The sequence below is a fragment of the Poecilia formosa genome, unplaced genomic scaffold (assembly GCF_000485575.1).
Source record: "Poecilia formosa unplaced genomic scaffold, Poecilia_formosa-5.1.2 Scaffold296, whole genome shotgun sequence".
Lineage (NCBI taxonomy): Eukaryota > Metazoa > Chordata > Actinopteri > Cyprinodontiformes > Poeciliidae > Poecilia > Poecilia formosa.
This window is the reverse complement of record NW_006800235.1, coordinates 346,869-373,968: the sequence shown is the minus strand read 5'-3', so window position 1 is coordinate 373,968 and position 27,100 is coordinate 346,869. Positions and strand designations below refer to the sequence as shown.

Below are 27,100 nucleotides of genomic sequence, written 5' to 3'. Positions count from 1 at the left end.
TAATTTCTCAAGAATTTTTTTTTAAGAAGGGGTTTGACCACAGCATGTTTAAGAGTAGATGGGACACAACCTGACTGCAATGAGGTATTTATCACCGGAAGAACATAGCTGCCAAAAATCAGAAAAATGTCTTTTATCAGACAAGTAGGAAGACAGTCCAATGGATAATTTGAAGGCCGCAAATGCTTAATAACCAAAGTCAGTTCATCTATAGAAACTGGCTGAAAATGCTCTAGAATAGCTGCGCATTGTGGCATTCCATGGGAATCTAAATCTACCAGCTTATTCAAGCCTCTAAGAGCTTCAATCTTTTCTATAATGAACATAGAAAAAGCCTCAACGTTCAACAGAGCCTAAAGGACGAGATATAATCGAGGGATTGACAATCCTATCCAGGACATTAAAAAGGACTTGCGGCCTATGCCTATTTGAAGCTACAAAAGTAATAAAATATTTCGATTTTGCTAATTTGACAGCATTCTGATAATTAATTAAACCATCTTTCAAAATTTCAAAGGAAACCTGCTGTTTATCTTTTTTCCACCTCCTCTCAGTGCGCTTACATTCTCGTCTAAGCACACGAGTGGTTTCATTAAGCCACGGCTCCAAAACTTTCTTTCTTGTAGTTGATTTAATTTTCAAAGGAGCTACAGTATTTAGAGCATTAGAACAGACGTTAAAATTTGTAATAAGAGCTTCAATATCAAGGTTATCATTAGGGAATGTAGTAGGAACTAAGACTGCATTCAGTTGAAGAGCAGTATCAGAGTTAATGGTACGACAAAGTAAAGGTTTAGCATTGCTTGTAACCACAGAAGGTGAAATCTTAATAGAGAATAAAACAGGGAAATGATCTGAAATACAAGTCTGAAAGATTTCAATGATATCCAAACGAAGCCCGTGTGATAACACCAAATCCAGAGTATGGCCCTTTGAATGTGTTGGTCCAACCACAGATTGTGTAAAATCAAATGAGTCAATCAAGTCCAAAAAGTCCTTCACCAGAGGTTTATCTGGGCAGCATATACATATTAAAATCACCTGTAATTAAAATACGATCGTGCTCTAGGGCAATCCCTGCCAAAAGTTCAGAGAATTCATGAATAAAGTCCTTGTTGAACTTTGGCAGACGATAGATCACCACACACAGAATTGGAACAGTTAATTTTAGTTCAAAAGCTTGAAGTTCAAAACTGAGAAATAATTTTATGTGTGATTGTTGACAGTGAAAACTGGATTTAAAAATTGTAGCCAGACCTCCACCTTTTCTTTAGCGTTTGTGGACCTAATGTTGATGACTGGCATGTTAGCTAGTTGTGCTCAAAACTGGCAATAATGGATGCCAGTCAAAATACTGTGGCTCTTTGTCAGAGGAACATTTCAAGCATTTTTCTTCCACCAAACATTATTGCTCTGTCACATAAAATAAAAACTAAATTCGCTGAAGCTTGTGGCTGTAATGTGACAAAATGTAGACAGGTTTGAGGGGTTTTAGTACTTATGTAGAAAGTCTTTACATAACTCATTTAAACATTCAGTAAAATGTCTGAGTCTTACGTTCAGTCTCGTAGACGGAGCTGTCAGAGGACGTCCGATGTCTGCGTGGAGCTGACCTCTGACCTCCACTCACATACTCCTTTAGTACGCCTGACCTGGAGGGAGATTAGCCTCTTTAACACACCTGATCCACCAGGCAGGTTGGAACACACTTAATGTAGTCTGACTGACATTTGAAACCTGTCTGTACAAAAAGATGCTTTCAGAAACTGTTTGCTATTCAAGTGCAAAAGTCAATCTTTAAAAAATGATTTAAAAACTGGTGGTGGTGTGTTTTTAAAACACATAACATGTTTGAGGTGGTGGCTCTTCTCTCAACAACTGAGGTTCTGTTCATTTGAAATGTTTTCTTTAATACTAACCAACAAAATAGATTCAGTCCAGCCTTTGTTACATTTTTATTACATTTTCTACTAATTAATGCTCAACTCATGTCTGTCAAGCTCTGCTAATAAAGACTTCTCTGTTTTCTGTAGTAAAAACTTCCACACGTTTTTTCTGTCCTTGTTAAAAATTCCTGAGTTACTCCTGGTGAGATGATTGAAGTTAATCTCAGCAGGAATTTCACAGCTCAGAAAAACGTTGAAAAACACTTTGCTGCAGGAAGCAGTGAGATGCAGCACTACTGCCTCCTGGAGGTAGAAAACAACAAAACAAAACAAAACAAAACAAAACAAACATGTTTCAGACCTGAAAAGGTTTGGCAGTCACAGAGATCTGGATAAAAGCTTGAGATTTTTTTGCAGCTGGTTGAATTTAATGATAACAAAGAAGCTTCAATACATTTATTGATCAACTCGTTTTTTTTACTCCTCAGTTCTGAAGTCTTCACTGTGTTGCTGTGGGTTTACTGGTGGACTGACCTGTCAAAGCTGTAAGTACCAGGGTGGCTGATGGAGCGCTTCATCTGCAGAGGGACAGAAACAATTATGATGCTAACGTGATCAAACCAAACTGGAAAATGTTAGTTTTATAAATCACACAATTTCACAAAAGAGCAACTGCATAGGATATTTAATATTTGCAAGTTTTAGTTTATAGTTTTTTTTTCAATTAAAAAATACTTTATGTATTCTAAAGGGGAAATTAATGTTATTGTAATTCATATCATCCAAGTAGCTTCCAAGAATTGTTGTGGATGGTGATGCTGTGGCAGTCAGTCTCGCAACAAATCTTAAGAGGCCTCTGACTGAAGACTGTTGCTGTATGCCATGCTAACAGCTCAATGTCAGGGCAGCAGAGACGATACTCAACAGTAACATTTCCTGGATGACTAAATCAGGTCTTAGAATCTCTGCTAATCCACTTCCATTGCTTTGCCTCTCCTTTTTAAGTCTCTGTCTGGCCAAGCAGAGAGACTATGAATACCTTGTTGATATGATAACACACCATAGCAACTGTCTAAACGTTGTTATGGTGCACAGTGTCCAAAACAAGAAAGAATAACTGTCCAAACATGCAGTGCATGACATAATGCACATGAAAACTAAATTACCCTTTCAGGAGGTCGGAGGTCCGGGGTCAAACTCTGGTTGGCTAGGCTCATACACTCCTCCAAAGTCCTGATGAACGTCTCACAGGTGGCACTGAGCAACGAGGCCTGAACAGAGTTAAACCATCATATTTAACATCCAGGGTGAAGTTCTGCTCAGTTGAATCAGTGTTGGATGACATGTTGGAAAGATCCATCACAATAATTGTCCCAGAAGTTATTGCGGTAAACAATAATATTGTTGCTTTGAGGCCATTTTCAAGTAACATACAGTGATGGCATAATAATGCAATAACACATTTTCAAAGGTGAATCTTTGGTAAAAAGAGAAAAAAAAAACAATCTGGTAAATAGAAATGATCTAGCTGGTTTAAAATTATCATGCGATTAATTGATTTATTGTGACAAAATGCCAAGTACAATTTCTTTACTTTGAGAACAAAGATTCCAAATGTCTATTTTCCTCTCTACAACTAGCTTGTGGTCATTTCTGACCTAGGTTTAGGCCGGTTTAATCCAAACAGGTTGGTTTTTTCTTACCTCTGAAGTGGGTGGGTCTTCTGCGTCTCCACTGTGCTGTGATTGGATAGTCTGGACTTGCTGGACAAGGAGGTCACAGTACAGACGAAGTTCAGACATTTTGGTTTTCAGACAGTCTGAACCTGATAACAAACACAAACACACAAACACACACACCGATCAGATAAGTTTATTTACAATAACAAAGCTTTATTGATCAAGTTAACTGATTACATCACAACGTACCTCTGTGTTTGTGGCTTTCCAGAGTTCCAGCTTTGGAGGATCCCAACGCCACCAGCCACCTCTGCCTCTCTGCGGCATTAACAGCTCGCACGTAGAAATGCTGCTCACCGGGAATGATCAGCTCCAGGCGGGTCGAGTCTGTGGGATGGACTGAAACACAACATGTGGTTGGATACCTTGACCTTCACAGTGAGGAGACCGGGCCAGGCAGACCAACCTTTAATGTCACACACGGACATCTTGATGGATCCCTTGCTGCCTTTCGCGACATCGTCCTCGCTGTCGTAGTACGAGATCACACCGTCTTCCAGGACGAACCAGCGCGGCTGCCAGCCTGCAGACACAAAACACACACTCATCCCACAAGATTTCTGAAAAAACCTGACAGAACTTCAAAACTTTAATGCCATCAAATTCATCAGACTAAACAGAGGCAAATGACAGGACGGTTTCTAGGCCTGTCACTACAACAAATTTAATGGACGATAAATTGGCCACAATTTATTGCAATAAACGATAATGTCATTTTGAGACAATTTTTAAATATCCAAAATAAACAAACAAAGCAATAATTTAGGTGGATGATGAAGTCTCTGTAGCCAAAATTTTATTTTAACAGTAAAAGTCAGTTTAGACAAGAAAAACAAGCAAAAGTGGCAACCAGACTTTGTACTGGTTGTCAAATGTTTGCAACGTTTCTCAAAATGTCGACGTTTCAATAATTTTAAAGGGCAGCATCTCTTTAACAACTGTTCACCAAATGGAAACTATTGAGCTCATTTTAACTTCTGATGTGATTCATCGATTTATAGCTTATTGCGACAGGCTTAGCCGTTTCATAGATTTCTCTGCAAAACTCTCCATCTTCTCCAAACAGAAATACGTTAATTTTGAAGGCAAAAATCATTGCAATAAATAATATTGTTGTTTTGATTAATTAACTAATAAAGATAATGGCAAAATAATGCAAGCTTGTCCCGTCAAAGATTGATAAACTTTAATTTTGTAAACAACACTCCACACAGGAACTGGAAGACATTTTAAATATCCAAAATAAAACACAACAAATGAGAGTTAATAAAACAGATAGTAAAAACCACATGCAACCGAAAACATAAATAAAGTGGATTATGATTTCTCTGAAAAGAAGGTTGCTCTTCAAAAATATTGAGCTTATTTTAATTTATCATGCAATTAATTAAGTCCTTATTGTGACAAGCTTACCTGCAAGTCGTGTAAATAAAAGAGACATTTTGCCTTTTGCAGCTGCTCTTGTGTTGGATTTCTCCTTCTGCAGCTAATTTTGGATTAACAATCTGGCTTTGGAGCCAGAGTTCATGGAAAATCGGCTGGAGGCTGAAAGTATCTGGTCTACGATCAGCTTCTCTATTTTTTAATGTTACAGAAACTCTACATAAACATCTTTGTTTCAGATACTTCCTGTAATCCTGAACAATCCGACCCAACATGAAACCCTGATTAAACAGAGGAGGATTTACAGTAAAAAAAAAAAACATTACATAAACTTATACAGGAATGGTACAGGGATAGGTAGCAGATTAGTTTTGACGAAAAAAACAATTCCACCTGATCTTGTAAACCCTTTGACCTTCTTTGACAATCTACCATCGCTATAGCTCAATGGAAGAAGAAGTTTATCTGAAACAGACTGTATTATAACTAAACTGTTTATTCTAGATGACAAAAAATCTAAAAAATTCCCAAATGGGTGCATGGATGTTAAATTTCTCCACAGTCATATCGATTGTCTGAATCGGAGATCTGGAATCTGTGTTAGAAAACTGAATTTATTCAGAAAACAGCGACCTGTAAAATGGACTCTGAACCTTTTCACATTTTGGCCTCTTGCAACCACAAGCTCGGCTGGATTTTAACCATTTTACAACACACACCCCGACATACAACAGCATGGTCCAGTCAAAGTTCTGACCAACAGCTGGTTCCAAATTTTGTAGCAAGATCTTCACTAATGGCCATATCAGTAAACATTCAGATTTCCAAAGAAAAGCTGCTAGAGACAAACCATAACAAACTCACAGCTGGAGTAAAAACAAAATGTGACTTTACAAAGTACTGACTGAGCAGTAGCACAGCACACTTTTCAGATTTTTATCTCTACTAAAATGTAATGCCACAATGTTCATCCACTTGACAACTATGCTCTTTAGTCTATCATATAAAATCACCTAAATTACATTGAAGTTTGTGGATTTAATATAGCAAAATGTGGAAAAGTTTAAGTGGTATGAATACTTACAAATGGGCAAGAATAAACCTCAGTCAATAGTTTTTACAGACAGATTTACACCTGCTTTGGTGATTGGAACTGATATAATATTGCTCATATTTGTTCAACATTACCATTTGTTTTTCCAGTGCAGCTTCATGCTTTTCAGCTTTAAGCCCTTCTCATATAAAAGCTGTTACTCAAACCTCAAACTATACAAGTGCTAACGTTTACATTGCTAACATTCTATCTGTAGACAAAGTGTGAACTGTTATTCTCAAGGAAATTAGTTTTCCACTTAAAGGAAAACCTTCCACCCTTGTCTTCTCTGGCAGGATTAGCACCATTACCTTCATAACAAAAGCAGCACATCTTCAGTACTTTGACATCGTTGTCGGTGTTTGTCTCAGAATCACCAAGTTGTCACATGAGTCAGAATTTGAAAGTAACAAATCACAACACTTAAATTTCCAGATGACAGAGTTCAACCTGTTCCCTGGGCCAGAATGCTGCATGTTGAAGATGCTTATCTGCAGCAGCACACAGGCTTTCACACAACCTGACAACTTACTGCTTTAGCTGACTTTTCTTTTTTTTGTAGCAGCAAAAACAAAAAAGCTTCAGAAACCTACAGATAATCATGTCCTGTGAATCAGGGTGGGGAAACACGGTCTCATTATCCACCATTATTATTAATAGACAAGTTATGCTGCTGTCATAAAGGTTAAATACTGAACTCCTCACACCCCGGTCCTGGGCTCAGTCTTTGTTTCCTGCAGCAGAATAGGACTCTGTAGCTATCCGCTGCTGTTTGTGTTTCTATTAAAAACAGATTTGGTCCAATAGGAATCACATCTATGTCAGAACATTATTTACATTTGCAACCCAAGTTATAGAATAAGATTTGACATAAAAAATAAAGTAATATTTGGTGAATTTAAGTGTTTATAAAAATGTTTGCATTCTCTACAATTTATATTAAGCATATTAAGAAATACCTTCAAATAAACACTTAATATATGGTAAAGATGCATAATTATTCATTATTTACATACTCTGAATTGTCACTATTCTATGTAGATAAACAAACAACCATTTATCACAAACCCTGACTTGTTTTCATTTACTTTTTCCCTTCTGATACTGATATTGCAGGTCTGAGTATTGACCGATACTGATACTGACCCAATACGATACCAGCATGAATCATACATACTTCTAATACTGATTCTGTCATGTGGCATGCTAGAAAAAGACCTGATCAAGTGATATTAACCTGAGATTTTAGATGCAGGCCGATATAATAGATAGATACTCATTTTTGACTGATATCGGACCACTTTCCGATATCAGTACTGAATCAGGACACCCCTGTTACTGCTATGTACCTCCAACATGTCCTGTAATTTATATCACAAGTTCATTCAGGAACACACTTAAAGTCAGTTAATGTGATTAAAATAAATATTTGTCATTTTTATGTTACTTGAATTATTAAGTAACTGCACTGACTGAATAGCATAAGAACTGTATAGGTGAACAGAATAAACTGTTATAGGAACAATTAACCCAATGAATATTAAATATTAAAAAATATTTATTAAGCAACTAAATAAAGACAGTTTTTTAAATATTATTTTTAACCGTAGTGACTAAATTGTATTAAAATAGCATGAGTAATTATCACAAACTATTTCTGTTTCATGTAAACTTCAAGTCCTTCCAACTGTTACCTGTTTATTTTTTAATTAATATTTCTCAATTAGACAGTGCGGCTAAAAAAAGACAAAAAGATTTGATAGAAAATGTTTATTTTTAACTTAAATATTTAGAGCCACACAGAAATGTGAAAAATATAGATTTATTATGCAGCAATAGTAAATGAACTGTACAATTATGTAGGTAAATAGAAACTGTTTACCTGTAATGTTTACGTACATAATTTTAACATTTACGCTCATAGGCATTGCTAAATTATTATAAATATCTCCATATTTATTTATTCGAGGTTATATTATTTATATTATGTGTTTCTCCATCGCTTAAACAGTTTTTCATTAATGTTAGTTGCTTAAGAGTTTGAAAGGAACATTTGTAACGCAATTAACATTAGCAAAATAATAAAATAAAATTGGTCTGAAATCAAATTATATTAAAAAACATATTAGCCAGAGTCCTTACCTGTCATGTAATTAGTCCACTTGTATAAAATGCCCTCCATGACTTCTCCAAACATCGGGTTAAAGAAGGTGGATGTTAGCTGGGAGCTAAAGCTGCTAGCTGGCTAATGGTCAGTAACTCGTTAGCAAACAGCGGCCATTCTCAGCTGCTGCTCTCTTCAGCATGAAAGAGAGACTTCCTGAAATCTGCCGATTGTTCGCCGGAGAAAATTAAGCCGAGGAGGTCAGTCTGTACGGAGCTGCTCATCGTCTCTCAGCGGGCAGTCAGCTGATGGAGAAAAGTGTCAACAAAACAGCAGATTATGTACGGGAAGTTGCGAGGGACAATTGTTCTTTCTAACCCTAAGGAATGGGTTAAAACATACAAGATACATGCAATTCATTAACAAAGCACAAGCAAAGAACACTCTCAGTGTTTCCTTTTTATAAATTAAATGTACTTTGAGCTTAAATCATTTTTGCAACTCTTTGAGGTGACTTAGACTTATTTTATTGTCATTGCACAGACACGTAAGTGAAATTGGCAATAAAATGTCATCGCTTGGCCACCCAGACCACACACAAAAGCACAAGTGTGCCTATAAATACATAATATACAAATAATAGTATATTGCTAAAGCTAAATATACATAATTTAGCATTTACAAGAAGTCTCAGACAGTCTTCTTGATGGGATTGTTGAGCAATCTGATGGCCAATGGGAGACAACTGCTTCTGAGTCTGGCTGTTCTGCAGCAGATGCTACGGAATCTGATGCCAGATGCCAACCGGATGAACAGACCATGGAGAGGATGGGTGGAATCAGTTATACTGATAATTGGACAGTTATAATTTTTGCACAACAGTATATTTTCATCCATCCATCAATTTTCTATACACCCTTGTCCCTAGTGGGGTCAGGAGGGGTTGCTGGAGCCTATCTTCAGCGAGACATTTTGGGTGAGAGGGGGGTACAGCCTGGACAGGTCGCTAGTCTGTATATTGAATATAGCTCTGTATATTCAATATACAGAGCTATGTTGACAATTGAAACAGTTTCTATAGAAAATATCGTTTAAAAAGATACAACCCAGAGACTCTGTTAAGAAGCAAATAGAAAAGTCATTCTTTATATAGAAACAGATCAAACTTGAAGGTGAAAAAAGCCCTTAACAGCTTTAACTAGCTATTTTTAACAAGACTACATTTTTATCCTTTAGAACTATTTCAAGGCTTTAGAAAAATGAGCACTGCTTCTAATAACGTGTGGAAGGAGATGTTTCTGGAGGAAACACTGTGCGATGCTGTGATCAGGGTCAGAGATGCAGAGTTTAAAGTTCACAGGTTCGTTCTCTGCAATCCCAGTGCCTTCTTCAGGTAAATCATTAAACCTTAGTTATTTTCTCTTTAATTCCTGATCTCAACATGACGTATTGTAAAATGGTTAAGAGGTTTGACAGGCACTAAATTGTGCTTTTGACATCTTTTGGGGAGAAAAAGTTGTCAGGTTAAAAATATAATTCTACCACAGGACTTGCATTTCATAAAAGCTCCTTAAATTGTTCTATTGAATCTGGATTAAGATTGATTGATACAGCTCTGCTACTCTGGAGTTATTAAAAGAAGTTGTTTATGATCCATCCTATGTGATCAAATTCAAATATGCATTAGCAGTCCCAAAGGGAAATTCAGTAATCATATCACATATATATTTTCTGTTCAAATCATTAACCTGCCTATTAAGTCATTGACTTAGTACTAATCTTTCATTTTCTTTATTTTTTACATCTGTAACATGTGACTTATTCTGCTTCAATCTATCTGGTTAGAACAGGGGTGGACAATCTTGGTCCTGGAGGGTCGGTGTCCTGCAGCTCTTAAATGTCTCCCTGGTCCAACACACTTGAATCTAACAGCTGAATCACCTCCTAAGTGCAGTCAGGTTCTGCAGAGTCCTGCTAACAACTTCATTATTTGACTCAGGTGTGTTGAAGTAGAGATACATCTAAAAGTTGCAGGAGTCCGGCCCTCCAGGCCTGGAGTTGCCCACCCCTGGGTTAGAATGTCAACAAATGCGTGTTTCCATGGTGACAAGTGCAGCGACACTCTCCAGTAGCTTAGCTCGCACCAGGCATCAGGTTTTGATATAAATGAAGGAAATCTGTAACATTCAGAAAGATAAAAGGGCAAAGTTACTCAAAGTTACCCTAAGTTTCTATAGTCATTAAAGTTCATTTGAAGGTGAAGAAACTGTACAGTAACTTGCTTAAGTATTCATTCCCATTCAATAACAGCATGTCATGTTACAGACCAACATAAAGTTGTGTAATTGTGAAATTGAACATGGCTTTCAAGCTTTTCAAATGACTAACTTGAAAAGAGTAAAGGGGGCTTTCATTAAGCCCCCTTTACTCTTGTACTCTTAAATAAAATTCATTTCAACCAATTATAGAAGTGATCTAATTAGCAAAGAGAGTTCACCTGTGTGTATTTAATCTCAGTAGAAATGTCCTGTTCCATGAAGGAATGGGAAAAGAGGTTCAAACAATTTGTAAGTGCTGTACTTCACTGCTTTAGTGGCTTGATGTATGTTTCTTAAACCCCCGATCTCTCACAGAGACCTCTTCCTCAGTGACCAATCATCTGGGCAGCAAGTCTACAGCTTCCCTGACCTGTCACGAAATATCATGGAGCTCATTCTTGAGTATGCCTACACTTCCTCTGTTGTGGTGACGGAGGACAATGTGGTAGAGCTGTTGGCTGCAGCAGACCGCTTTGCTGTCCCTGGGATCCTTCAGGCCTGCTGCGACTTCCTCCAGCAAACACTCTGCCCTAAGAACTGCATCAAGACCTGGAAGCTAGCAGATCACTACAAGATTCTTGACCTGAAGGAAGTGGCCTACCTCTACATCCTGCAACACTTTGAGGAGGTGGTGGAGGTCTGTGCTGACTTTCAGCAGCTCCCTGTTGAGGAGCTGGTGGAACTCATCAGGAAGGATGAGTTGAATGTGAGAAAGGAGACTTTTGTGTTTGAGGCCATCCTCCGTTGGGTCAAGTTTGCTCCTGAGGATCGTAGGGGATACATGGGGACACTTTTCGCTCATGTAAGTAAATGATGGGGCACGGATCTCCCCAAACTCTAGATATACTATTGCTAGTGTCTACATAAAAATCTCCTGTCTTTATCCAGGTTCGCCTGCTCCTAATACCCATTAATTACTTAGTCGAAACTATGTGCAAAGATAATCTGGTTAGAAACAATTTACAATGTGTAAACATGGTAATCAGTGCGATGAAGGTCCTCCATGGGTCCAGCGTGGAGATGCCCCTCACCTCCACCCGTCTACCTTCTCATGTGCTGCTGGCCATTGGGGGCTTTGAAGACAATTACCCTTCTGACAAAATGGAGATGTACAATGTTCGAAAAGACTGCTGGAAGACAGTGTACAAAAATCCAGCACCATTCCCAGAGTTCAGTGGCTGTGTTTACCTCAAAGGAAACATCTATTGTGTCGGAGGGTGCCACGCTGATCACTACTTGAGCAGTGTCATAAGGTTCAATCTCGCCACCCAAACTTGGAAAGAAGTGGGGACGATGCACAAAGCTCGATGCTATGTCAGTGTAGCGGTGCTCAATGACCAGATCTATGCAATGGGAGGCTGCAACAAGTATGATACCTTCAAAACTGCAGAACGGTTTAACCCTGACACCAATCAATGGACCCTGATCGCACCGATGTATGAACACAGAGCCGATGCTGGGTCTGCAACACTTCATGGGAAGGTAAGTGGATTAAGTGTTCTTAGACCAGATTTGACCTTCTGTGGTTCTGAAAGGTCTTTTTAGCCAAAGTGTTGTTGAATCATGAGCATTGGCCTTAACTGAGTGAGATGTTGTTATGGTTTATACAGTCGTCTTCTGGACAAGTCTTCAATGCACTCTTGGGATAATTGTTTGGATGGACAGTCCAGTGAAGGTTCACCACTCCTTCATGTTGTCTCCATTTGTAAATAGTGGCTCTCACTGTGGTTCACTGGGATCCCAAAGCCTTAGAAATGGATTTCTAACTTTTTCCAGACCTAAAGTAAGGTCTGGAAAAAGACCTTCAGGACATGATCAAACAACCATGTCCTGTATGTCATGGTTGTTTGACATACAGGACAAACAACCATGCACACATTCACACAATTCAGGGGAAAAAAGCACCGTTACCTTGACTGGTATGTGTGGGAGAAAGCCAGAGTATCTGTAGAGTCACAGAAATATTTCAGTGACTTTGTTTCTCATCTGTTTATCAGGGCCTGGTGTATTACTTTTTGAAAACTGGTAGCCTTCCTCAGGTTCTGTTCAAGTGATTTCTTAATTCTCAGAATCTGGCAGTGCATGATCTGTGCATGATCAAATTACTTTTTGTATTTACTCAGATTATTTTTGTTTAATGTTGGATATCAGAAGAAATCTAAGATGGGCAAACCTCGGAGGTTGGAACTCTGTTCATTTCCAGATATTGGTGTGTTCCTTCTGTTTGAAGAAGTTGTAATTTTGAGAACTAAGCAGAAAAAAATCAATTGGAATACATGGCGAATTTGGAATTCCGACTTGGAAAGTCTCAATCCTACCTTCTAATTCAGAATGGCTACAACAGATTAAAAAAAACATGACAGCTTGCCTGTCCATCGCAAGGCAATGCAGAGACATACAGGACAAACAACCATGCACACATTCACACCTATGAACAATTCAGGGGGAAAAAAAGCACCGTTACCTTGAATGGTATGTGTGGGAGAAAGCCAGAGTATCTGTAGAGAACTTATTCATGCACAGGTAGAACATGCAAACTCCTTGCAGAAAGACCCCAGGACCTTCTTGTTGCAAAGCAACATTGTACAAATTGTGCAGCCCCCTTCTAAAAATCTATATACCATTAAATCAGTCCTGTTGTCTGATAAATGTTTTCTATGAGATGAGTATTTTGTTTTGATTGTTTTTTGGTGTCTTTTTTATGAGTGATGGCAGAACAGACCAAGCATTTCATATGTGAGCTCACCATTTGCACCAGTAAAAACTTAAGCTTTTTGAAGGGAAGGCTTTTAACAAGGTTTAAAAAATTATTTTTGGGAATCTTTGATCACTTCAAGAAGTGCAATTGTGAGGTTAGTAGGCTAGGGAACTGCCAAACCCAGACTGGTCCATCAAAGTGCCAGAAAAGCATGAGTAATGGCCCCAGAGATCAAGTCTTCACTCAGAATGCTCCAAAATGGCATCCCAGGAGTCTCGCTCATTCTGTCTTTCAGGCTCCATTGATCTGTGGCCAGCACTTCTCAGCTATGTTGCTACCATTCCCAGTTTGTTCTACTTTCAATCCCATCCTGGGGTCTTTCTGCATGGAGTTTGCATGTTCCTTTGTGCATGCATGGTTTCTTCATAGGTACTCTGGATTTCTCCCACAATCCAAAAGCCTGACAATTAGGTAAATTGGTCTCTCTAATTGTTCATAGCTGTGTGTGCATGGTTGTTTGTCCTGTGTCTCTGTGTTAGTCTGGTCCAGGTTGTACCCTGCTGCTGCTTGCCCATTGATGTAGGCATCAGCCCTCCCACCACAACCCTGCAAGGAAGAGCAGGTTTAATAGTTGAATGGATTCTTAGCAGTGAAGAAATTTCTTGTCTGGGTTTAATGCACAGAGAAAATTCTCATTATGCCAAGCTGAGAGTCACTGAGCTCCTAAAGGCAACTCATTCTTTCACAAGTGTTTGTAGAACCAATTTTAATGCCTACATGATGGATATATCCACCAGAGGACAAGGAAGAGATAGTAACATGAATTCAGTGAGTTAGAGGGATGAATCTATAGTTTTAGCAATTTAGTATATGTTTGTCCTGGCCTTGGGAATGCTGAAGCTTCGAGCTGTTAAAAACAAAGTCCAGCAAAAGAATAATTATTTTTGCTTCTGACATGACTGTGCATGATCAAATTACAGAAATTCCTAATGTAGGTATTGTCAAGAATGATTCCCGTTCTCCCTTACCAATTCTCAGGTGTACATATGCGGTGGATTCTTAATGGATGATGCATTATCTTCTTGCGAGTGCTACAACCCTAACACCAATCAGTGGACGCTTATCACACACATGGAAACCGCTCGAACGGCAGCAGGTGTCATTGCCTACAAAGACCAGCTCTATGTGGTAAAGAGAGCTAAAGAAACGTGTTCATGACTTGAGCCCGGTTGTAATCCTAGTCTTAATTCCAGTCTTTCTTCCAGCTTGGTGGCTATGACGGTAGAAGGCACGTATCAGAGGTTGCTGCTTATGACCCCTTGACCAAATGTTGGTGCATGCTGAACCCCATGATTCATTCCCGCAGCAACTTTGGGACTGTGGTGTTAGAGGACCAGCTTTATGTAGTGGGAGGTTTCACAGACGATAATGACCAGTTGTGCTCTAAAGTGGAGCGCTATGACGGAAATACCAAGACATGGCAAGTTGTCCAGGACCTGGATTCTCCTCGTGGTGCCGTCAATTGCTGTGTGGTGGAGCGAATCCCCCATGCTGCTGCCTTTGTATCCTAAACACCAACTTAGACATGTCAATAAATGCATTGATATATCTTAGACAGATTTTTGTTTACCAGGAAAATGAGAAGATTGCTATAATAACTCCTCCAGAATGACTTGCATACTGGTTGGTTATGTTTTTACTTCACATGCAATCTTGTCTGTTCTGGCACAGACATGGTTCACCTTGAAGCAGAAACTGACTCATTTTGATAGCTTTCTGATTTCCTCTTAATCTTGATCATTTGGACTTGTCAGAGCAACTTTTTTTCTAAACAAAAATCTGAGAAATGTGTATTTGTGTTCATGCTGCTTTCCTCCGACATCTGTAAATTAGATTCCTCTGCAATTAACTGGTTCCATGTCTCACCTGTCAAAACTGACCTGTGTCTAATGTAATCTCAGCATAAATCCAGTTTTTCTGAGGGCCTCAGACGTTTGTTGGAGAACATTGGTGAACAAATGGCATCTTGAAAATCAAAGAACATGAGATGATTACACAATAGATAAGATTAGAGAGTTAGATCATAAAACTATCTTAGGTGGTAGAATCTCTTTACAGACCAACTATTAGTCATCAAATTGAATCCTTATGGAATAAGGAAAGTCACTTTAGATGGAAATTCAACTGGTTCCTTTTCTGGAATTCTGCACATCACCCGAAACACACCAAAAAGTCAAGAGGTATGAATACTTTTGTAAATCACATAATTATAAAACAGTAACACGACAGACTATCAATAATTACAAATGAGAAACTTAAAGACAGCAAGAAACTTTTCAGAAGTCTTATTCTCTCTTTATTGCATTAGAACATACATTTTTCATATATATATATATATATAGAGAAACTTAAAGACAGCAAGAAACTTTTCAGAAGTCTTATTCTCTCTTTATTGCATTAGAACATACATTTTTCATATATATATATCTATATTTTATAAATGTGAATTTGTACACTACAATCTTTTATTGTAACATGTTAGAAAATACTCAGAATGCTCCAAAAACATAGCACTAAAAACAGTTACCAAACAATGATTATTACATTTCTTCCATTTTTGTTTTGGCCACTGAGAACAGGGAAAAGAAAATGACAGAGCTGCAACTGTGGATCAAGAGGAGAGAAGAGGATCACAGGATGTGATACGTCACATTGATGTGGGAGCTTTTTACAACCCAAACAAGTGAGAGAGGATAAGTAGAGAGAGGGAAGAGATGAGGAAGGGGGGAATGGATGGATATGGGTGCATGGGGTCATGATTTTTTTTTTCCCCATCTAGTTTTAATATGTCTGAATACAAGAAATGAATAAAAACATTTATTGCACAAGACAAATAGGTAATTCTTTTTGCTAAAGCTGCATTTTTCTGTTAGTTCATTCAATTTTGACAATAGCTTGTAGTAGTGAATAGCCCTTCCACTACTGACACAAATGAAGATATTAATCAGGTCTGAATATATTAAAGCAGAAAGAAAAGCAGCAATTGTGATGGTAGAACAGTGGCTTAAGGTCTTGCAGCCTTTTAATTTGTGCACCAGGGTTCCAGCACATTTTCCCCTGGACCTGGAACCCTGCACCAGGGGGTCCAAAGTTTAGTCAACTTTGAGGCTATTTTTGTTTTACATGTATAGAGAAACATTCACCAGACAACATTTAAAGATATGTTTTTATTGCAGAAATGGGGACAGTCCTGCAATTCCACTTTGTTATTTTTTGTTGTTGGATTTTAAACAACGAACTTTATAGAATAATGTGTGGAAGATGTTTTTTCTAGTGTTTGTTACATCTCAGACAACTTGAACCTCAGAAACCACTGGAAATATGTTGAAGTAGAATTTGTTCATCTTTAAATACAATATTTTGAAACTAAGTCTAGATCTGCACCGATTGCAATTTTCTGGCTGATCCCGATCTTTAAAATGCCAGACATGCTACTTCCGATTTTAACCGATGTCAGATGCCAAGTTGGCAACTGTTGCTGCTAATACTGCTAACTGTGCAAGATGTGACCTCACAGCAGAGCAGAAGGGTACTGCGGCTGATTTTCAGACCTTTGAAGATAAGATTAGTGAATTAGATTGGTTTCTCATGGAAGTATTAACCAATCACCAATTTTCCAATATTAAGAAAATTTGGGGCTTTCTATTGATACCGATTTATTGTACACCCCAAAAACACACACATACCCTGACACTTAGGGTCACTTAAGAGACCAATTAATCTAAAAATGAAGTTATTGGACTGTGGGAGGAAGCCGGAGTACCCAGAAAAAATCCACACATGCATGACAGAACATGCAGCTTCCATGCATAAAGTCCCATGGCCAGGATTTGAATTCAGGACCTTCTTGCTGGAAGGTAACAGCACTTTGAGTCCAACTTTGTTCAATATTTCTGCCTAAGCCTTCAAATTCAAACAAGAATATTAAAATTAAAACAAGAATATATGTAAAGAATAATAATTATTCTTGCAGTGGAAACAGTTGTTGCTTATCAGATTTAAATAAATGTGAATATATAACGTTATTTAATTATGAGCAAATAAAGGTAAACAGAGTATGGAAATACAAATGTCTTTCCATATTTATCTGGGGATTTGAGAAGAAAATTTCATACTCCGTTTCATCCCTGTGCAGGAACCCTGGTGTTCTGCTTTATCTGCTCAAAAATGTCAATTTGGAGCAGTTTGAGATGTTTTTACTTCGTTTAGGAATAAGTGGAGAAAAACAGGCTGCACCACATAACTAAAGTCATTATTTGGTTTCTTGGAACCACATTCCTTCAAGTTGTGTTATAGGATGGGAGGGAGGTGTTTTCAGGTCAATAAGTTCATGTTTTCAAAGTTATGAGACACGTCAAAAAGTGCACCTCGTTTGTCAACAATCTCTTAATGAAGATGAACGATTCTGAAACCAAAAATGACTAGCAAAGTGGAAACAAAGAGGAGGGAAAGGTAGGAACAGCAACTAATGGCCAAAAGCATATATAAACAGCTCCCACTCATACACACTGGACCCTGTCTCCATAAGACTTTAAACATGTATGAACACTTTCTCACACACAGACACAAAAGGCTGACGGGTTCTGATCCGGGAACACAGCGGATGCAGAGATTCCTCACAGAACCAAGAGACACAGTTGGCCAGAACCACAAAGACACAGCAGTCTGTTACTGATCGAACAACTGGTGCTACAGTGGCACAATATGACATCAAGAGAAACTACAGCAGTTTTTGGAAAATTTTGTATTTTAATGTTGGTCAGAGAGCTGTTTGTTCCCCAGACCAGGTAAATAAAGATATGATTTTGTTCTTTAAAATAAACACCTCACTTTACAAAAAAAAAGTCCTTTGCATTCAGGTGATTAATCAAACCAGAATAAAAAAAATCTCTTATTGTTAAAGAATTTAAACAATTTCATCCTTTTTAAAATTACACAGTTAAGTTTATGAAAAAACAATAATAAGAAGGGACATTATCCATTTAAAGCCATCTTTTATACAGCCAAGACTTTTTACTGAATTCCGGAAAATAAAAGGAAAATCTGATTCTTGCGTTCAATTTTCAAAGTTTTACTTCTTATGTTTATGAATTGAGAAGGGGTATTGTCTTTTAAAGGGACAACAATAAACAGTCCAGTACATGGTACCTGCCAGCTTATTTACAGGCAATCTGCAAGTTAACATACTTATGTTACTTTAAGTGTAAGAACAATTCTTCAAAGGTACCTATGGTACCAGCCTATTACATCCAATGGTACTTACAGGGTTCCTATTGGCGATTCTTACAGAATACCTCCTGGGTAAACACTGGTGGGGTTGCATACAGTGGGGGACTGGAATAAAATAAGTGGTGACTTCTTATTTGGTTCTCATGAGCCCCTTCTCCACAACTGCAAGCCGTGTATTGCACACATCAGTGTTTTGATTGGCAGCACACTGCATTCATTGATTGGTCCTGTAAATTCCTTCTCAAACAACTTCTCAACCAATCCACGACAAGATTGTAGTAGTTGGCGAAGAGGACAAGTTGCAAATTGGTAATTCCATGGTGAAACCTTGAGGTTCAAACCTTTCTATCAATTGTGGCAACAAATATATCCCAAGAGATGTTGGAGAAACCAGTCGCCCAATGGTACACACACAAAACATCATCGCAACATCAACCACTGCTCCTGCACTGTCATGGCCCGCCCATATTCACGCCCACATAATGAAGAATATACTGTCAAAGGAGACACATGGGACACACACCCTTTCTGCTTCATTACCTGGCTAGAGTGTACCAATAGTACAGCTATCGTTCAGTTGAAGTGCATCAGGCTGTTTTGAGACAACATGATTGTCTGTGCTTAGAATTTACCTGCAGCCTACTTAAAAAATGCTTACAGGCTACATTTGGTCACAACCTGCTGTATTTACAGGGTATACCAGGAGGTGCATCATGAGGTGTACCCTGTAAGTACACTGGGGTTATGAGTATTCACTTACCACCCAGTTGCATCCTGTTCTTGGATACTACCAGGGTTGTATGCTATAGAAATAGATGAGCATGATTCATTCAATTCATTAGATTTTACTTTATGAATTAAACATTTGTCAATATTTACTCCAACAACCATAAACATCAAGATTTGTTTGAACTTACCCCCAGTTACAATCAAGAAACCCAGACTAACTGGATGTTTCCATTATAATAAACACTGTCATGGCTAACACTTTGTCACATGTTTTAATGGAAAATAAAACCTGAAGCACCCTGTAGTTATGCGTCCTCCAAGTACCCCTATAGGAATCCTGTATGTACCAGAATGTATTATGTATATCTACCAGTAGGTGGAAAAAAAGCTTTGCAGTTATATCTCCAAAATCTAATTTCTTCTCTTTAATTAAAGTCTTGTTAGAGTAAGGTAAATACTTTTGTTCACGCTCCGCTCTTCTGGTCAAATTTCAGGGCCCAACAAACCTAAACTAAAGCCTGTTTTAAAAGCTTAAAGTTAAAAAAAAAAAAAAAAAAAAAAAAAACACACACACACACACTCGGGACAGAACATCTTTCAGATTTTACCAAGGAGCATGAACTAAAAAAAAAAGAAACAAACAAACAAAAAAAAAAACATTGACATTTAAGACAACTCATGCATACTTCCCTCCCCCCTCCACCTCTCTCTGAATGAGCAGGACTGTGGTGTTATGATCTTAGCTTCCTAAGGCAGTATCACAGAACACTTCATAGAGACACAACAGCAGTACAGAATTACAAACCGGCCCAGAACCTTATATCCACTTGGGTGGGACTTTTCAAGAGCTTTCTAAAGTCTCTGCTTTTAATGTATATTTTTCTAATAAAAGTATTTTAAAGCTTAACCCTAACACAAAAGAATTTACCGCTCCTAAAAAAAAATGTGCTGACTGATCAAATTTGAACAAGAAATTTTGGTCCTTACATTTTGCCACTCAATATTGACATATCAAACTGATGTATTAAAACAAGGACAGCTAAAGAAAATCTGCTTCATTATCTTGGCACAACCTGATTGTTCTTACTTGGGACCCACGAATGCTCCTCTCCATCATGTTTCTGTTTCAAAGGAATCAGAAATCTCTCATATTTGCTTGCTCAAAATCTACAACACTAGAAATGGATTATCCCACATTGCAGCTTGCGACAGGAGCAAGAAAAAGTGCTTGGTGATGATAACTACCATTAGTTTTAGCTATCAACATGAGGCGCTAAATCTTAAACGTACATGCGATATATAAAAGAAAAAGCGACACAGTGTTTTGCTACTAATTGTCAATATTACAACTAGATAAAAAGGTCTAAGAGAGTCACATTTCACAGGTCAGTAAAGAGTTCTAATTAAAAAAAAATGATGAGGGAGAGGGAAGTAGGTCCTTAACATGATGTAGATTCGGTGCGTTTTGGCTCAGTTAAAAAAAAAAAAAAAAAAGACGACCCCCACACCAACTTTCTTACTAATCATCAGTAGAGCAGATGTTTAAAATAGCTAATCAAGCACCACTGTGTCCAGATGATCACTTTGAACAGTTTTTCTGTTGAAAAATGTTTGCCACATTGTGCATTGCACTGAATTAACAACTACATTTCCAGATTTCATTTAGTTAACAGAATTGTTCTACTGCGGCAGCGCAGCAATGGATGGCAAGTAAAAGAATGGCCTGTTTGCCCTCCAGCATTGTGCACATGTATGAAATTTCCTGAATAAGACAACATGTTTATAGTCACTCCTTTCAATACTCACATCTTTATCATCATAGTTATTATTATACCCACATTGTCTTCTGATGTAGATGCCAGTTTAGTTTTCTGAAACAGAACTCATTATGTGTGGACGACACCTCCTAACTTGACGGCTGGGTTTCTTCTGCAGCAGACAAACTAAATAACCGTCCAGGAAACTCTGCAGACTCATTATATCTTCCTCATCTGAGCTGCTGCAGTAATTAACAGAGATGCAGCTGATTGTTGTACTCATACATCAATAATAAAAAAAAAGGAAGAGAGGCCATAAAAGCACCATCATCAGTGGTTAAATCTAAAGAAAATACAAATAATTTCAGTCAAAATCTATGTATTTAGCTAAAGGCAGCATATCAAAGGTTAGGGTTAGATATAAGACATAAGGTTCTGGGTCAGAACTGGGCCGTTAAGTGGCCAACATGATGTGGGGTGGTTATGGCACTGGGGAAGCCGACTGGGTTGGAAACAGCTCTCTGCCGCCCAGTTTTCTCTTCATGAAATAAGCTCAACTTGACACTACGACTATCGGACATTTACTAAGAAGTTACAATGACTTGACGTGTCCGGCTGTGCCACAACCAGCCCAGATGGTCTCTGCTTAGTGATATTGTTGTGCATCTGGTCTATATTACAATAGCGTTAACACAATGGTCCAGCAGACAGATCAGATATCATACAGATGGTCCAATACAATTATAGTACAACATCTATACATCAACTATACATTGTGCAGTTTTTTTTCTTCTTTATGTTGAGGGTTAGACTTGGTCACCATTACGTCACTGCTGTAAGACTGGGGGAGAAGGGGTTAAAGTAAAAGGAAGACAGAGCCATAGCTAGAGCGACTAATCACTGTGGTCAGAGTCAGAGATCACCAGAGAGGTTCAGGAGAGTGTTCTAAATGGGCTTGTGACTAACTTTTAAATTTTCATTAACATAGAAAGTTACGACTGTAAATTTTGAGATTAATCACAGAAATTTCCTTGTTTTTTCTAGCAAATATCTGCAAGCAATCTCAGGAAAAAAGAGGATTAAATTTTCACCAAAAATCTCAGAAATACTATCTGCAATGGGTCTAATATGATGTCTACATTAGTTTTCCTGTTTTTTTGGTTTGTTTGTTTTTCTGCTCTGCCTTCTCAAACTCCCAGTCAGTCATGGCAGAAGACCCCTGGTTCTGAGCCAGGTACTAATTCTACTGGAGATTTCTTCCTGGTAAAGGGTAGTTTTACCGTCAGTCTGTCCAGGCAAAGTGAAGACCGCAAGTCAATGACTCGAAACAATCTGCTGGGTTTCCTTAGATAGAAACATTTTAAGCTAATTTCAACAATAAACTGAGTTTAATTATCTGTTTGATAACTGAGCTATATTGGAATGTATGTGTGATTGAAATGAAATTACTTTTCTACTCAAGTACAATTTACATGACATTGTGGTGAATTGGTGCTACGTAAATAAAGTTAATTTATTTCAATGATTTTTGTTATCAAATGCTACATTAAATATCAGATTTTGTGGTGTTTACTGCATTGTGCATTATCAGAATGATAACATATAACTGATTAAAAAAAGTATAATTTTGTAGCGCCTAGCATACCTTGCAAAGGTATGTCAGGCGCTACAAAATACATAAAGAGTGAATACTTTTGCAAGGCAACGTGTATTATTTGTGCTTGTGTGATTAGCCTCCACATAAGTGCAACACTGAGAGTGAGGTTCAATACTGCGTCACTAGCTGTGTTTCTATTGACCATATAATTGCGCAAGTTGACATTTTGAAAATAAATTCCCTTCATGGAAACACACCAATTAAAAAAAAATCTCCATCCTCTCTATAAAAGGTTTTGGCACTAGGATGAGGTTTTTTTTTTTTTTTGACTATATCAAAATTGATTTATTCCAGGAAACTGCAATGGAAATACTTTTTTGAATCAAATGATCAACAACTGGATGTTACAACTGACAAAAAAACAACAAAGAAGTATGTTACATGCCTGCCAGGCTGTTTGTGCTTTTCCTTTCCCCTCCCCCTTCCTTTGTTTGTCTCTTCACAGGTTGTAGGGAAGCTGGTGTCGATCTCGCCTGATTGATCCTCTCCACCCATGGGCCAATCAGCATCTAGGGAGCCTGGATATATAAGCAGCCCACCTGGGGAACTGAGCCTGCTCCATCTGGCTGGCTAGCTCACACATGTCTTGTTGCTGGTGCTTTGTGTAAAGGTTTGTGGTGGGAGTTAGAGGACCAGGTAAGTTTGGAGTATCCTGTACATTTCCATCACGTAGGTATTTTTCTGTTAGACACACTAGGTTAGTAGGTGGGTGCCACCCATGTAAAGTTTTGGTGGAAACTTGTTAGATCAGGTAAGCAGGGTTTTTGTTTTCTATTTCTTTTCTTCAGCACAGATGGTAGTTAGGCCCTGTTTTGTTTTATTATTTTCTTTGATTTGGCATCACCTAACTGTCCCTTTCTCCCCCACAGCTTGTATGAGCCTTCTGGGATTTTTGTTGTAAATAAATCCCTCCTTTATATCACTTGGACTCTGTCGAATATTTTGTGGTTGTTGTGTTACTCCCCTTCTCCTCACAAGGGGGGCGATGTAACATGTATTTGAAGGATCATGGCATGTTACGTTTTTAATTAACAAACTTATTCAATTGTGATTTTAATTGTGTTTCTTATTTAATGGTAACACTGCAACTGCAAAATTGTATTTTTTTTCAACATTAGCGGATTACTGACAAAGTTTTGTGCCCATTTGTAATGGAAACACAGCTACTGTCAGTATAAGTGGGCACAATCCAGTCAGCTCCAAGTTTCAGTCTATCCATGGCTCTGGTTCCAGAACGGGGTCTGGGCAAAACAACTTGGTAGTTACAGGTGGGGTGGGGGGCAGGTGGGGTTCTGGTTTAAACAGTTACGACACTGAGGACTTAAAGGGATAAAGGTTTCAGGATCACAGGAGGGAGGTGTTATGATGCTAAACTGTTTGAGACGTCTGGATAGTGACATGTTGAAGCTAATGGCATTTTCTTTTTTTATTATTATTTATTGAGATACAGTATTTTAGAAGTCGATGGGGTGAAGAGGGTGGGGGACTTAATGCGAGTCTTATGAGATGTCAATGTTAGGATATGATGGTGGCCTCCGTTACTATAGCGGGATCTTCTATGTCGGCTTTACTTTGAACCATCCTCAGTTCCAGCTGAGGCGGACTGGGCCTCCGACCGGGGCCTGCCAACTCTGAAGGAGAGATGGGGGGGAGGAAGGGAGACGAGGCAAAGGAAAAATAGATTTCACTGTGACGGGTTTCAATTAATGTATGATGGAAACCCTGGTGTATATCCGTAATAAACCCACAGTAACAACAAAAGCTTTTAATGCCGATTCTGCGATCCCTATTGGTAAAAATACTTAGATTAAATTCTATAAGTGGGTTTTGTGTACTCTTAAATCAGGGTTTCTGGAAGTTTCATCAGACCATTATGGCAACAGAAGTCAGCCAGTGGCTGAGAAAAAAAAATTATCCAGCCAACTGCCAATAAAATTTGAACTTACCCTTAGTGGACATGAAAAAGCCAACTAGCTGCTAAGACACCATTGTAAGACCATATTAGCTGGCTGGCAAGGGTATATTAACAGCTAGTTACCAGTAGCCAACAAAGCGCCTTGAATCACAGAACTCAGCATGCAACTCAAAGTTTTGCTTAACAGTAAAGTCCAGCAAGAAACATGGCATATATGAAATTAAATAGTCCCGCCACAACAAAATTGAAGACTTGTGTACAACTTACCATGAGCATAAGATATGGTCCTCTGGATAACATGGTGCATCACTGAAAAAGTCTTTTCACAGGCCGTCTAAGAGAAACAGAAACAAATTATTCTCATTTGTGACTTGAAAGGAGTGAGTGTGAATGACTATGCATTTCTGTGTGCGTTTGTACACCTTTAGATCATTGGGGTAATGATGTGTCCATGCAAGTAGCATGGCTGCAAACAGATCTCCAGTTCCTACGAAGACAGCGTCCACTTTGGGGACTTCTATTCGAACTCTCTGTGTCGTCCTGCTTCCATCTGGACGAACTGAGCAGCAGAGGAGAGACACTGTATGGGACAGCGCCTCACAAAATTATTTACACCCTTTGAACTTTTTGACTATTTTCCACATTTTAACCATAAACTTTGATGGATATTCTTACAGTTTTTGTGACAGATATTAAGTACAGCATAATTAGGAGGAATTTCTTTTCAATTAGTAAATATATGTTGTTCAACAGCTGCAGAGTGGCACATTAGGTAGCACTGTTGCCTTGCAGCAAAAAGGTCCTGTGTTCGATTCCCGACCCATGGTCTTTCTGCATGAAGTTTGCATGTTCTCCCTGTGCATGTGTGGGTTTTCTTCGGGTTCTCCGGCTTCCTCCCACAGTCCAAAACCATGACTGTCAGGTTAATTGGTATCTCTAAATTCTCCCTAGGTGAGTGTGTGTGTGCATGGTTGTTTGTCCTGTCTGTCTCTGTGTTGCCCTGCGACAGACTAGTGACTCCGCTTCTCGCCCGAAATGTTCGCTGGAAATAGGCACCAGTACCCCTCCAGACCCCACTAAGGGACAAGGGTGTAAGAAAATGGATGGATGCTGTTCTACATTAAAAAAAAGAAAAATTTGATTTGTTCTACATTACTTAAATAAAAATCTGGAAATTGGGGTGTGCCTTTGTTTGCAGTCCGGTTTTACTCTGATACCCTCACATAATAAAATCTGATTTTCTAAATGTACAAAGCTGATTAAACGTTGTTCCAAGCCAAATCTGAGCTATACTTCTCAGATGTTCATTAATAAAACACTTTGAAAACTGTGAAACATTTTCCTCAAACTGTGGAGAAGTTCAAAGGGTGTGAGTACTTTTGTAAACCATTGTAATTTCTACACGTGTTTAGAAACGCACACAATATTGTATCGTGTTCCACCCACCATGACGCTGGCTACCCAGTGAGACGAGGAAGCGGTCTCCCAGTCTGGGGGGAAGATCAGAGGAAGTAATAACGACTGTGTCTGGGCCCATTGCGTGTAGAAGGTCCATCACCTACAAAACACCACACAGTAAGGTAGCAAGAGTTCAGTTATGAATCAGAAACTCCTGCTGAGAAAAGAAAATATATAGCTTAAGAAAGCTGGATCCACTACCTCCACAGCATCCTTCTGAGAACTGATGTTTTTCCCTGTTAATAATCTAAAACAACAGAGTAGAAAGTTAGCCGAGTCCAAATAAAAAACGAAAAGCAGCTCGAGTTTAATCAAAACTCAAACTAAATGTTGAGTTTTGATTAAAATGTTTTATGTAATTCAACTTTTTGAAAGAAAGTTGTTTGAAATGAAACTGAAAGACCAGTAGGGGGAGAAACAAGACAAAACTGGACCAGAAACATTTTCTAGGGATCTTCAGCTACATCCAACAAACTTCTGTTTATAAAGCCACAACAACCAGAATAGGTTGTGGCAACTTTCCCATTTACCTAGATAAACTTTTTAATGGTGAAAAAAAGTACACCCTCTTTCAAGTGTAGTTTTACATTTCAGGACATAATTTTGATCTGGACTACCAGGTTCAACTCAAACTACAGAAAAAAAAGTTCACTTTGGTTTTAGTCAAGTCAAAATTAAAATTAAATCAAGTCAAAATTAAATAGGTGTTGATGAAACACTAAGTGCACCCAATGATTTAACGGCTTCTGGATGATGGTCAGTTAAATGAAGTAAAGGCCAGAGAGTGTTCCCTTTCTTTTCACCATGTTAATTCATGTAAACACAGCCGAGACTACAAACCAATCCCATACAATTAACACAATGCATCATCAAATAATCTGGATGATTTTAATTCACTCCAAACAAGGGGCAGTGAATTCCTTGCTAAGACAGATTTAATACTTTAGAACACATCCTAAACGATTAAGTCTAGATATAAAACAAAGAGACATCCAAAGAAAGCCCCCTTGAAACAGCACCGAAATACAATTATGTGTAAAAGAAAAATATTTTTAAAGCCTAGACATTTCTAAA

At 38.3% G+C, this 27,100-nt stretch overlaps 3 protein-coding genes and 2 long non-coding RNA genes across 5 annotated transcripts in view; 2 read left to right on the top strand and 3 right to left on the bottom strand.

Moving 5' to 3' along the window:
* LOC103151895 (pleckstrin homology domain-containing family A member 3) overlaps window positions 1-8,582 on the bottom strand; it is a 14,619-nt gene extending 6,037 nt beyond the window's left edge. Inside the window, exons 1-7 of the mRNA XM_007572164.2 lie at window positions 8,244-8,582; window positions 4,032-4,148; window positions 3,815-3,964; window positions 3,590-3,711; window positions 3,053-3,157; window positions 2,421-2,464; window positions 1,558-1,652 (exon numbers count right to left, since the gene is read on the bottom strand). Coding sequence (XP_007572226.1) covers window positions 1,558-1,652; window positions 2,421-2,464; window positions 3,053-3,157; window positions 3,590-3,711; window positions 3,815-3,964; window positions 4,032-4,148; window positions 8,244-8,298 — 688 coding nt within the window. The 5' untranslated portion in view covers window positions 8,299-8,582. The remainder of the gene's footprint in view (window positions 1-1,557; window positions 1,653-2,420; window positions 2,465-3,052; window positions 3,158-3,589; window positions 3,712-3,814; window positions 3,965-4,031; window positions 4,149-8,243) is intronic.
* On the top strand, window positions 4,186-7,979 carry LOC107838680 (uncharacterized). The gene is made up of 2 exons (XR_001664765.1): window positions 4,186-6,201; window positions 6,239-7,979. It is a non-coding gene; the product is annotated as an uncharacterized LOC107838680 (long non-coding RNA).
* Window positions 8,583-9,337: 755 nt separating the features above from the next.
* Window positions 9,338-14,831, top strand: LOC103151894 (kelch-like protein 10). The gene is made up of 5 exons (XM_007572163.2): window positions 9,338-9,598; window positions 10,839-11,325; window positions 11,412-12,005; window positions 14,260-14,409; window positions 14,487-14,831. The coding sequence occupies exons 1-5, from the start codon at window positions 9,465-9,467 to the stop codon at window positions 14,790-14,792; spliced, it is 1,671 nt and encodes a 556-aa protein (XP_007572225.2). The 5' UTR covers window positions 9,338-9,464; the 3' UTR covers window positions 14,793-14,831.
* Window positions 14,832-18,632: 3,801 nt separating this feature from the next.
* LOC107838679 (uncharacterized) lies at window positions 18,633-23,729 on the bottom strand. The gene is made up of 2 exons (XR_001664764.1): window positions 19,832-23,729; window positions 18,633-19,757 (listed from the first exon to the last, which is right to left on the bottom strand). It is a non-coding gene; the product is annotated as an uncharacterized LOC107838679 (long non-coding RNA).
* Window positions 23,730-24,064: 335 nt separating this feature from the next.
* LOC103151893 (pyridoxal kinase-like) overlaps window positions 24,065-27,100 on the bottom strand; it is a 25,190-nt gene continuing 22,154 nt past the window's right edge. The window contains exons 8-12 of the mRNA XM_007572162.2: window positions 26,228-26,273; window positions 26,015-26,126; window positions 24,991-25,127; window positions 24,836-24,902; window positions 24,065-24,284 (exon numbers count right to left, since the gene is read on the bottom strand). Coding sequence (XP_007572224.1) covers window positions 24,169-24,284; window positions 24,836-24,902; window positions 24,991-25,127; window positions 26,015-26,126; window positions 26,228-26,273 — 478 coding nt within the window. The 3' untranslated portion in view covers window positions 24,065-24,168. The remainder of the gene's footprint in view (window positions 24,285-24,835; window positions 24,903-24,990; window positions 25,128-26,014; window positions 26,127-26,227; window positions 26,274-27,100) is intronic.

Coding starts and splice junctions, on each gene's coding strand:
- LOC103151894 (XM_007572163.2), top strand. CDS start 9,465: ATGAGCACTGCTTCTAATAACGTGTGGAAGGAGATGTTTCTGGAGGAA. Junction 9,599..10,838: donor AATCCCAGTGCCTTCTTCAG/GTAAATCATTAA, acceptor GATCTCTCACAG/AGACCTCTTCCTCAGTGACC. Junction 12,006..14,259: donor CTGCAACACTTCATGGGAAG/GTAAGTGGATTA, acceptor ACCAATTCTCAG/GTGTACATATGCGGTGGATT.